At 48.7% G+C, this 11,876-nt stretch overlaps 1 protein-coding gene across 1 annotated transcript in view; it reads right to left on the bottom strand.

Moving 5' to 3' along the window:
• Positions 1-8,217: 8,217 nt before the first annotated feature.
• Positions 8,218-11,876, bottom strand: part of SYT3 (synaptotagmin 3) — a 15,717-nt gene continuing 12,058 nt past the window's right edge. The window contains exons 8-11 of the mRNA XM_032387974.1: positions 11,545-11,716; positions 11,315-11,447; positions 8,935-9,003; positions 8,218-8,728 (exon numbers count right to left, since the gene is read on the bottom strand). Coding sequence (XP_032243865.1) covers positions 8,938-9,003; positions 11,315-11,447; positions 11,545-11,716 — 371 coding nt within the window. The 3' untranslated portion in view covers positions 8,218-8,728; positions 8,935-8,937. The remainder of the gene's footprint in view (positions 8,729-8,934; positions 9,004-11,314; positions 11,448-11,544; positions 11,717-11,876) is intronic.

Here is an 11,876-nt window from a genome sequence, read left to right as displayed (position 1 = left end):
CTGAGGCTAAGTTAAATTCACAATCTAAGGTCATGACTGCAACTTTGCAAACGGGGGCCCATTTACTTCTAGTTTCCCTACCCTCCCTGAAGGTATAGCCATTGCTTTCACAGTTTTATGTCAACTCCCCACCTTGGGTGGGCCTGAGCTTTTCTTATTTCCCTCATCTAGAAGCCATCCAAATAAAAGTTCAAATTTGCCAGGACTGTAAAATTCCCTTAGGGCAGAAGTACTCTGATGACTTCTCTGGGTTCTTGATTTCCCTTCAGTTATGGCCTGATAAATCTTGTGACACCTTCCGTGCTTACGAGACTTAAATTTTTTTTTTATCCAGCATGTTCAGTTGTTGCAGTGGGAGGGTGGATCTAAATAACCTAGCCTGCTATTATCAACGACTTCAATTATTCTGTCCCTTAGCTTTAATTTTTTTCCTCAGCACTTAACACTACTTGACATTAAATAAATATATGTATATATGTGTCTACTAACTAGGTTGAAAGCTCCATGGGTGCGTGTACTTTGCTCACTTCTATGTCTCCAGCACCCAGAATAGTGCTGGCGTATAGTGAGTACTCAATATTTGTTGAATGAATGAGTGAAAAAAAAGCGATTTTGCCACCTTTTTGTGCTGTGGCTACAGTGGGCCAAAGCAGGATAACTGGGGGATTCAGAAACTTGATCACAAATCTAGAATCTGTGTGGAGACCGTTCAGAACACAGTCCCAAATCAAGGTCACAACTTACCAAAGTGGCATAAAGAAGAAAGCTCAAGGCTCCATGGTTTTCAGTACTTCCCAGGATGAGGTGTGAGGCCGGGTAGTGAGTCTCAGCTGGTACCCACCTTTTGGTGGGTCCCTCTTCCTCTCTCTGGTATTTTGTTCACTTCTCCTTGATCTTTGCTTTTGCCTGTCATCCCGACCTCTCACTGAGTCTCAGGTGACTGACCCCTCATGTTCCTTCCCTTTGCTCTTGTCTCTGTTCATCTCCGTGACTTGGTCTCTGTCTTTCTGCCCCTGTCTCTCTCTGTTGTGCCTTGGTCATGTTCTCCGGTCTCTATCCTCCTCTAGAAAATGCAATTCCAATCTTTTCTGACTCTGCTCCCTGGCTGTATCTCCAGGATGTCTGCTAGGCCACCCTCTGTCTTGGTCACCCAGCCCCGTCTCGGTCCCACTCCCCTTTCTTGTCTCTATACCTTTGATGTTTCTACACTGTTTCTGTCTCCACCATCTTTATCACTGTCCCTTCCATCACCCTCCTTTCGGCCTCTGTGTTTGTTCACCTGTCACAGTGTCATTGAGTGCGCTTTGTCACTCGCACTCTGGTACTGTCACCACCATGGCTCTCCGCTCTGAGTCTGTGCATTGTTGCTCTTCCCTCTGGATCTGTCTTTTCTGTCTCTGACTCCTCGGCCCTGTCTCCCCCTTCTCTGCTTCTGTTTCCTCTATTTATGTCATGGGCCCCTCTCCGCCTCTGAACCCTCTACTTCTGCTCCCTCTGTCACCCTGCCACTTCCCGCTTTCTCTGTCCCCTCCGTGTATGGGCACGCTCCTTATCTAATGTTGCTTTCTGGACCTCTAACATTGTGATCTCGACCTCTGCCCCCTCTGCCTGCAGTTGTCGTCTTTGCCTCTGTCAATGCTGCCTCCAACTTTGTCTCTGGCACCTTCTCTATTTTTGTCACTTTTCCCTATATTCTGTTATCTGTCTCTTCTCTCACTCTGTCACTGTCCTCTCTATCTTTGTCGCCTGAGTGTGTCTTCCCTGTCTCTGTGACTGTCACCTTCTCTATACCTGCCACTGTCCCCCTTATCTCTCTCCTCTCCGTCAGTGTCCCCTTGGTCTCTGTCCCTTCTGTCACTGTCCTCCCGCTCGCTGTCTCTCTTACTGTCCCCTCGGTCTCGCTCTCTTCTTCCTCAGGCTCCCCGGTGTCTGGCCAGACCCCTCCCCCCCGGGGGGCCTTGTCTCGGGTCCCCTCAGCCTCTGGTCGCTCTGTCTCCGTCTCCACGTCCTCTACAGCTTTCACCCCCGTCTGGTTCACTGTCTTCGCTGTCTCTGCCACCTTCGCTGTCTCTGCCACCTTCGCTGTCTCTGCCACCTTCCCCGCTGCCCCCACCGTCCCCTTCGGCATGGCTGACTGCACTCGTGAGGCTGTGCCCTCCGTCGTCTTCTCCAAGTCTGTCCTCGGGCCTCCACGCGGGGCCGCGGGGTCCTGGCCGCGGTCGGGTCCGTCTGGCCTCGGCCCTTCCCGTCACCGCCTCACTATCTTGCTCGGCCACTGCCAGCTTCTCCGTCACTTTCTAAAGCCTGTGGACCGTCTTCTGCTCCCGTGGGTTTGCATGTGTGGCAGGTCTCTGTCCCTGTGGAGCTGCGTCCCTGGATGTCTAGCTCTTCGGGGCTCTGTCCCTCAACAGGAGTTTTACGGGGGCCACACCCTCTCGCAGGCCTTTTCTGGGGCAGAGGAGCCCATTTCGGTTCCTCCGCCTGGCGGCCAGCCTCGCGCCACGCACCTCGCGCCTCTCGCCCCGCCTCTCGCCCTTTCCCGCCCTTTATCGTTTCGCGCGCTGGGGGGAAAAAAAAAAAAAAAGGAGAAGCACGAGCGCATGCGCACCAACCGACGCTCTGGCGAAAGTGCGCGCGACCGGCCTGCGGGCTCGCGGGAGCTCGCGCGAACTCGCGCCGGCGCTCACCGGCTCCGGGGGCCGGCTCGGCAACGGGTGACGTCACGGAGGCTCTGCCCCGCTTTGTTGGCCGTCTTCAACAGCACGCGCTCGCTGGAGTAAGCGGCCAAATGTCACCCGGCGCCAGGTGGCGCTCAGCGCCTGAGCCCACCGACCCCGCAAATCCTAGGAGACGCGTGTCGTCATGGCAACTCTGCCCGATCTAATTGGACACCTGCACTATTTCGTTGGAGCCGCTAATCTGATTGGATGCCTGTGTCTCATTGGCTGCCAGGGAATTTTTATCTTCCTTTCCCCCTCAGCATTTCTCTTTCCTGGCGGGGCTTTTTTCCACAAGCAACGTGGAGACGGAAAGTGACTTGAGTCACCAGGGGTGTGAAGTGTGTAACACCCGGCCGGCATCCCTGCCGGAGTCAGCAAACCCGATTGGCTGTCTCAGACACAGCCTCCCTTTCCCCGCCAGAGGGCGCCACGGTGCGCTGGATCCTTGGAGGCCTTGGTGACTGGTGACGTCACCAGTGAGCCACTCTTGATTGGCTACATCTCTTTTCACGGGCAAAGTCGAAAGGCAGGCCTAGAGAACGCTATCAGAGGAGAAAAGAAACGGTGTGCCCAGGAATAATGAATGACCTTGGTCTCAATATGCAAAGGAAATTCACCTTTATTATGACTTCTAATCTCCATAAGCAACCCAGACATGCAAACGATTAGAGTGGACACCTACTGCAGCTAAGGACCTGTATCATGGACACCTGTTGTTTTTGGCATGTGTTATCTATGATTTTAAAAATTAATTGACTTTTGGGGCGCCTGGGTGCCTCAGTCGGTTAAGCGTCTGCCTTCGGCTTCGGTCATGATTCTGGGGTCCTGGGATGGAGCCCCACATTGGGCTCCCTGCTGGGCAAGGAGCCTGATTCTCCCTCTCCGTCAGCTGCTACCCCTGCTCGTGCTCTCTCTCTCTCTCTCTCTCTCTCTTTCAAATAAATAAATAAATAAATAAAATCTTTTTTAAAAAATCAATTCATTTTTTTAAAGCAGTTTTAGGTTTATAGAAAAAATTGAACAAAAAGTACAGAGTTCCCATTTACCATTGGGGGACCACATACCATATGGGTGTACCCTAATTCCCTACACCCTCATAGGCCTACCCCTAATTCCCCCTATTAACATCTTGCATTACTGTGGTACATTTGTTACAGTTGAAGGACTGTACTGTATGATTCCACTTATATGAAGTATCTAGAGTAATCAGATTTATAGAGAAAGTAGAATGGTCGTGCCGGGTGCTGGGAGGAGGGAGTAACAGGAAGTTATTGTTTAATGGGTATAAAGCTTCCATTCTGCAAGATAGAGTTCTGGAGATTGGTTGCACAACAATGTGAATGTACTTAACACTACTGAACTGTCCACTTATAAAGGGTTAAGATAAATTTTATGATATGTGTATCTTACCACACTTAAGTTGTTTTTAATGCATCAACTTTATGTTGATGCATTTATGTTCAATGAGTTTTGACAAATGTGTATGGTGTGTGATCACATCCGCAGTCAAGAAACAGAACAGTTCCGGGTGCCTGGGTGGCTCAGTTGGTTAAGCGACTGCCTTCGGCTCAGGTCATGATCCTGGAGTCCCTGAATCGAGTCCCGCATCGGGCTCCCTGCTCGGCGGGGAGTCTGCTTCTCCCTCTGACCCTCCCCCTTCTCATGTACTCTCTCTCTCTCTCAAATAAATAAATAAAATCTTAAAAAAAAAAAAAAAAAAACAGAACAGTTCCGTGATCCCAAAATGTTCCTTTGTGTCTACGTGTAATCAATCCTGCATCCCCACTCCCCCAGCCCCTGGCAACCCCGATCGATTTCTGTCCCTATAGATTAGTGTTCCATTGTCTACAATTTCACAGAAATGGAATCATGCTGTTTGTACTCTTTTGTGTCTGGCTTTTTTCACAAGACATACTGTTTTTGAGATTTATCTTTATCTACTACACATATCAGTAGGTAGTTCTTTCTATTGCTGAGTAGTTGTCCATCTTGTGGACATACAATTTGTTTATCCATTCCCATAGATGGACATTTCAGTTATATTCAGTCTTCCAAATTGGGGCTATTATGAATAACATTGCTGTGAATATTTGCAGGGACATATGCTTTTATTTCTCATGGTTAAATACTCAGGAATGGGATTTCTGAGTCACATGGTAAGTTTGTGTTGACTTTGTAAGAAACTGATAAATTGTTCTTCAAGGTGGTTGTAGTGGATGGAATGATGGCCCCCAAAAGACAATGTCCATGTCCTAATCCCCCAGAACCTGTGAACATGACCTTATTTGGAAAAAGGATCTTTACAGATCAGGTTAAGTCAAGGATTTCCAGATGAGATCATCCTGAATTAAGAGTGATTCCCTAACCCCAATGATTGGTGTTCTTTTAAGAGAAAGGCAGGAGGGGACGAACCATGAGAGATTATGGACTCTGAGAAACAAACTGAGGGTTTTAGAGGGGAGGGGGATGGGGGGATAGGTTAGCCCGGTGATGGGTATTAAGGAGGGCATGTATTGCATGGAGCACTGGGTGTTATACACAAACAAGGAATCATGGAACACTACATCAAAAACTAATGATGTAATGTATGGTGACTAACATAACATAATAAAATAAAATTAAAAAAAGAAAAAAGAATAATTAAAAAAAGAGAAAGGCAGGAAAAAAAAAAGACACAGGAACAATTAAAACCAAGTTATGTCTGTTCAAAGTGAACTGGTGAAAAAAATTGTCCTGTTTACATTTTCCTGCACTGAAACATCTTGCTGTCTTCTGGAACAGCTGACACTTATATATTAAGTCAGTCAATATTCAAATGATTATGAAGATTCCTAATGCCCAAATATATTCTAATATATGATAATTATTAGCAATTATCATCATCATTATTATTATCAATATTAATAGCTACCATTCGAGTCATGTTACTATACACCAAGTACTTGCTAAGTGTTTCATGTGCATTCTTTCATTTAATCTGCGTAACTTTCTTGTGAAGTAGGCATTATCACCGTCATCTTACAGTTAAAGAAACTGAGGCATTGGGATGCCTGGGTGGCTCAGTTGGTTAAGTGTCTGTCTTCGGCTTGGGTCATGATCCTGGGGTCCTGGGATCGAGTCCCCTATCAGGCTCCTTGCTCCGCGGGGAGCCTGCCTCTCCCTCTGCCTCTGCTGCTCCCCCTGCTTGTGCTCTCTCTTTCTGACAAACAAATAAATAAATAAAATATTTTAAAAAGAAGAAAGAAATTGAGGCACTGAGATGTTCTACACTTTGCCCAAAGTCCCAGAACTAATATGTGTGGAGGAGGAATTTGAAACGTGGCCGTCTGACTACGGAGCTCACTTGGGTACCAGATGAACTCTTGCAGAAGGTAGGTAGTGGCAAGATCACAGATTGCAAGAAAAGTAAGCTAACAGCGTGCCCAAGAAACCGGTAGAGTGTGACGTTAATTTAAAGAAGAAGTTTCTTTGGCAAGGAATTTTGGCAAATTCCTTCTGGGAATTTTCAGGATATTTATTAGGTTAAAATTAACTTGCAATTCTTGTGGATGCTAATAGGCTGCCCTATTTATCTTTGGAAGAACTTTACAAATGGGATTGTATCTTTATAACCTTGACATTTATAGGGTTTGAAAAGTGCTCCTCACTCCTTGAGAAAAGAGAATAAATGTACCCCTTGTTGGAGTTCAATGAAAAAAAAAATCAATGCTATATGTGCTCTAAAAAAAGAGAGAGAGGCGCCTGGGTGGCTCAGTCGTTAAGCGTCCGCCTTCCGCTCGGGTCATGATCCCAGGATCCTGGGATCGAGCCCCACATCGGGCTCCCTGCTCAGCGGGAAGCCTGCTTCTCCCTCTCCCTTTCCCCCTGCTTGTGTTCCCTCTCTCGCTATCTCTCTCTCCCTGTCAAATAAATAAATAAAATCTTAAAAAAAATAAAAAAATTAAAAAGAGAGAGAGAGAAAGGCAAAGGGAGAGTTAAGACCCAGAGACACAGTGGGCACAAGGTGGAGATGGAGGCAGAGACTGGAGGGATGCATCTACAAGCTCAGAAACGCCAAGGATTACCAGCAGCATCCAGGAGCTCAGAGAGAGGCATGGGACAAGATCCCAGAGCCCCAGGAGAAACAACTCTGCTGACACCTTCATTTCAGACTTCTGGTCTCCAGAACTTTGAGAGAATCACTTCTGGCCAGTTTGTGGTAATTCATGACAGCAGCCATAGCAAACTAATATAGTGGTTGTACCATTTTTGAGACTGTGTATATGAGCACGTGGGTGTGAATTAATGCCGAAGAGCCAAGCATGGAATGCAGCGGACATCTACTACTTTGGAGGACTATACCCTGCCCACTGCCATGTGATTCCATTGGGGTTGATCAAAGGATCCCTATGCTCTCTACTAAAGAGGCTTATGACTTCAGGAGATGAATTCACAGCTGGGCAGGAAGGGATGAGGTCCCAAAGGGGTCTGAGCCAATTCCAGTGAGATGGGCAGAGGAGGAGGACTCCATCCTGGGAGGAGGTGCCAAGCGCAAGCTTGCCAACTGGATATATGATTGGCCTGAAGTGGTCATCCAAGGCCCTGACAGGACCAATCAGAATCCTTTTCCTGAATGATATGGAGACAGAGAGAGAGGGAACCCCAAATTTTGTTTCCTCTGAAATTATCTGCCCTAAGGATGATTACAGTAGGTCCTGTTAATTTCCTACCCAACGATCATCCCCTCTTTGTGCTGCCTCACTGGCAAAACCCACAAAGATGGTCACTTTCCCAGACTGCTCTGCAACTCAGGGTGGCCACTGAACCCAGTTCTGGTAAGTGAGAAATAAGGAGAACACTTCTAGGGAGAAACACATAAGGAGCGGCCCCTGTCTACATTTCCTACTTTAGACGCCACCGTGTAAGAACATAAGGCATGGTGTTGCTGCAGTTTGTACTAATGAGGGGAAGGCAAAATGAATCTCAGAGATGCCAACCCAGTGCCTGACGTTGTCGAGCAGCTGAACTAACACTGGGACTCTGTGTCTTTGAAACATTTCTTATGTGAGCAAAAGAAATCTCTATCATTTCAGCTCTTTCTGTTGGAATTCTGTTTTATGTAGCTGAAACCATCATAACAGATACAGCAGTATAAGCCTGGAGCTCCAAATGGCCATCTTACCACCATTGCAAAGACTTGCATGAGAATGAAGTCCTAAGGAGCTAGGCAGAGTCCCTTGAACACCTTGATCCAACCATGCCTGACGTCCTCCTGTATGCTCAGACTTACCATGTACAAAGGTCTTTCAGTTTTGTTTGTGGCTTACAATAGTTTGGGGTTCATTTTGCATCCTATAATCATAGCGGCCCTGGCAATTTAGCATTTACAAACTAAGGCTCCGAGAGATCAATTAAGTTGCCCGAGGTCACCCAGCCAGTGAATGAAAAATTTGTCTGAACCCAGAGCCAGGATGGTCCAACCCAGCTTCCCAGTCCCAGAGAGAACAGGAGCCCTGAGTAGAGTGAGACCCACGGTGTGTGTTTATTCTGGTGTTGGTAGCAGCAGCAGTGGGGGAATCGGCCAGACGCAGGGTGTGTTGAACAGAAAGGGTAGACACAGGTGTGTGTGTGTGTGTCTGGGGGAGTACGGAGGATTGGTCTGTTGACATTCATAGAGAGAACGAGGGTCAGGACACCGTCTTGGACAAACAGCAAAGAGACAGACAGAAAGACGAAGGGTTTTGGGGGCTGGGGTCCCCCAGACATGCATGGCCCCTTGCCTGGAAGGGGAGCCCTGGGGAAGGGAAGACAGACACAGTAGAGACTGAATGCCCCCCACCCTGAAACAGGGAGCCGGGCCCGCCTGCCTCCCACCCTCACGCCTAGCGGGGTAGAAGGACGGGCAGGCCCAGCGCTGCCCCGCACCACGAAGCTCGGACGTTATGGCTTCAAGGAGATGAATTCACGGTCCGGGCAGGAAGGGATGGGGTCCTGAGGGGGCCTGGTCCGATCCTGGGCCTAGGCCAGACCTGCAAGACAGGGCAGGGAGGAGATGTCGGTGATGGCAGAGAGCAGGCCTGTGACCTGCTGTACCTTCATCGACACCCCAGGGACCTGGTCCCTTGCTTTGTCACTCCACCCTCTGACCCAGGAACCCAGGCCCCCAGCCCCTCCTCTCTCGGACCCAGGAGTCCAGGACCCCCACCTCTTTCCTCCCCTGGTCTGGGTTCCTTACCCCTCACTCTGAGTTCTCTTTCTCTGACAATCCTTTGCTGCCTTTCGTGAAGCTGGACAAAGTCTTTTCCTGAATAAGGAAATCCAGAAGGTTCGTGGGGGAACAGAGGCAAGACAACCGCTAATAATCAACATAGTAAGACATCAAACCTGTTTTCATCATTTACAACGCTCTTTTTTCACTCAGCTCTGAAGTGATGAGCCAAGTGGTATTACAGTCCTATTCTATAGATGGGGAAACTGAGGCACAAAGAAAAAGTCACTGGAAATGTGAGGCGAGATGAGGCTGCAGAGATGATGGGGCAGAACCTCAGAGGGGCCTCAAAGAAGCTTGGACTCCGTTTTGGAGGCTCTGGGGAGCTGGGGAGGGTGGTGAGCAGAGAAGGGGCAGGGTCAGTGCTGGGGGTAGAAAGACCCTCTGGGGCCATTCACTATGGTACCACTGGCTGAAAGCCAGGGTCAGGACCCCACTTAGCCAGGGTTCCATTCCCCTCTGTGCTCCCAGCATTGCCCAGCACGAGCATAGCGCACGGGAGCTTCTGGAGACGTTTGTGGGATGAGTGAGTAAATCAGGGGAAGAGTGAGTGGCGGAAGAAGAGAGTAGCTGCCATCTGTCTCTCTAAATAGAGCCACAGTCTTCTCAAAACTCACACTTGAGCTCTGTGCTCTGCCGCTTAAAATCCCTCCTCACCGTGGAAGAAAAGTCCAAAGTGAGGCTGAGCTACAGTCAGGTCCGGGAGGAGTTCACCCCGGGTGCAAAATTTCAGGTGTATCCAAACTCAGCACTCAAGATAATTACTATTCCAATGCAATGTTTTTAAAAATCAGAATTAATCCAAAAAAATCCATGATGAGCAAGATATCAAATTTTAAATAGAGGTTAGTCCCATGTCAAATCAGAGCCTGAGACAAAGGGGAAAAATAAGCAGCCTTATTTTTATGTATTTTTTATGGGTAATTATTTTTCTGGAAATTTAAAATTATTTTTAAAATATCAAAAATAGGGATGCCTGGGTGGCTCAGTCGGTTAAATGGCTGCCTTCGGCTCAGGTCATGATCCCAGGGTCCTGGGATTTAGTCCCGTGTCGGGCTCCCTGCTCAGTGGGGAGCCTGCTTCTCCCTCTGCCTGCCGCTCTCCCTGCTTGTGCTCTCTCTCTGACAAATAAATATATAAAATCTTTAAAATAAATAAATAAATAAAAAATAAAAAAATAAAATATCGAAAACAATGAAGAGTATGTGTCTTGCAATTCACAGTACATTAAGTTTAAATGTTTATTTATACTCTAAACAGAATTTAGTATGATTTTACTGTCTTGGCTTTAATGACAGCAAATTCATGGATAGGATCTTCAAAATCTACTTCTGTCCTTTTTTTGTTTGTTTCAAATGAGAGAATGGCCATATTTGAGAATTTCTCTTGACGATGTGATGATCATAAATGATTTTTAGCTTTAAAAAAATGGCAACCTTGTTCTCACATGACCTGCTGGCCTCCTCTTATCTGCCCTTTTCCCCCTTCCCTCTCCGCTCCAGGCTCAGGGGCCTGCCCCTGCCTCTTCTTGCTTAGGAGAAACACCCAGCTGCCTAGCCGTGCTCTCTCCCTTCGAGCTTCTCCTAACCTCAAAACCTTCACTTAAGCCCCTTCCTTCTCAATCTCCAGGCTTCTGCTCAAATGTCACCTCCACTGAGAGGCCCGTCAGGACGCCCTAAGCCAAAGGGCACCCCCCATCCCTTGTCCAGATGTCCTCTACCTCCCAGACTTCCAAGCCTTTTGGACCACAATCCACAAGACCAAAAAAAAAAAAAAAAAAAAAAAAGAAAGAAAGAAAAGACGGTATGATCCTTACAATGGGTGCTGCCCTGTGAAATTTTCTGTTCTGTTCTATTTTGACTTCATTTTCTTATGAAGAAAAAATTCTTGATCCCCACCCAGTAAACCACAATCCAGTGATTTTCAATTACAGCCTGCTTTAAACCAAACCAAACCCAAACCCCCCAAATCCCCAACCCTGCTCCATCTTATCACTCAGTTTTTCCCTTTTACTTTGGGCTTAGCATCATGGGAAATAATAGCAAAAGTAACTGACCCCTTGACGAGCCCTTACTGAGAGGCAGACACTTAATCCTGCATTAACTCACTGAATCCTCACATCTATCCTAACTTTAGATGCTATTAACAACCCCATCACCCAGCAGAATAAACTGAGACACAGAGAGGTTAAGTAACGTGCTCTTAGTCACACAGCTCAAGTTGGTAGAGCCGGGATTCCAGCCCAAGCGGTCTGACTCCGCAGCCCATAAAGACGGACGCTCCGCGTGAATGACTGCATGAGCGCGGGAATGGAGGGCCAGGGGCACTGGGTGGCCTCCCCGCTCACCTCCACCAGCTGATGCCAGTGCTCCACGGGCTTGCGGGGATTGGCCAGCATCTCCGCCCAGTGCTCGCGGCCGTGGGGGTCGGCGGCGTCCGGGCCCACGCGGCACACGCCGATCACCTCGTTGTGCCCGATGCTGGGGGTGGGAGCGGCGGTGAGCGGCTGGGGAGGGAGGGGGCGGGCCCGGGCCCACCCCCTGCCCCCCCCCCCCCAGCCCGGGCCACGCCCCTCACCAGTCGTAGTCTACCACCGCGATGCTGAGCCCCACGCTCTCCACGCTCTCCGGGGCCACGTCGAACACGAGCGCCTCGTTGTACGTGGGGTTCAGCGTGTTCTTCTTGATGGAGGTTTTCCGCTTCTTCAGACGCCGCCCCTCGCTGATCAGAGAGGCCTTCACGTAGGGGTCTGGGGGCAGGCATCGAGAGCACTGACCTCGACCTCCTCCCTCAGACCCGAGTCCGGACCCCAGACTCCTCCTCCCTCAGACCCACGAGTCCAGGCCCCCAGCCCCTCCTCCCTCAGACCCAGGAGTCCAGACCCCCAGCCCCTCCTCCCTCAGACCCAG

Source organism: Phoca vitulina, unplaced genomic scaffold, assembly GCF_004348235.1.
Source record: "Phoca vitulina isolate PV1807 unplaced genomic scaffold, GSC_HSeal_1.0 scaffold52, whole genome shotgun sequence".
In the NCBI taxonomy this organism is placed as follows: Eukaryota; Metazoa; Chordata; class Mammalia; order Carnivora; family Phocidae; genus Phoca; species Phoca vitulina.
Note: the sequence above shows the minus strand (reverse complement) of the source record. Positions and strands in the feature narration are given on the sequence as shown.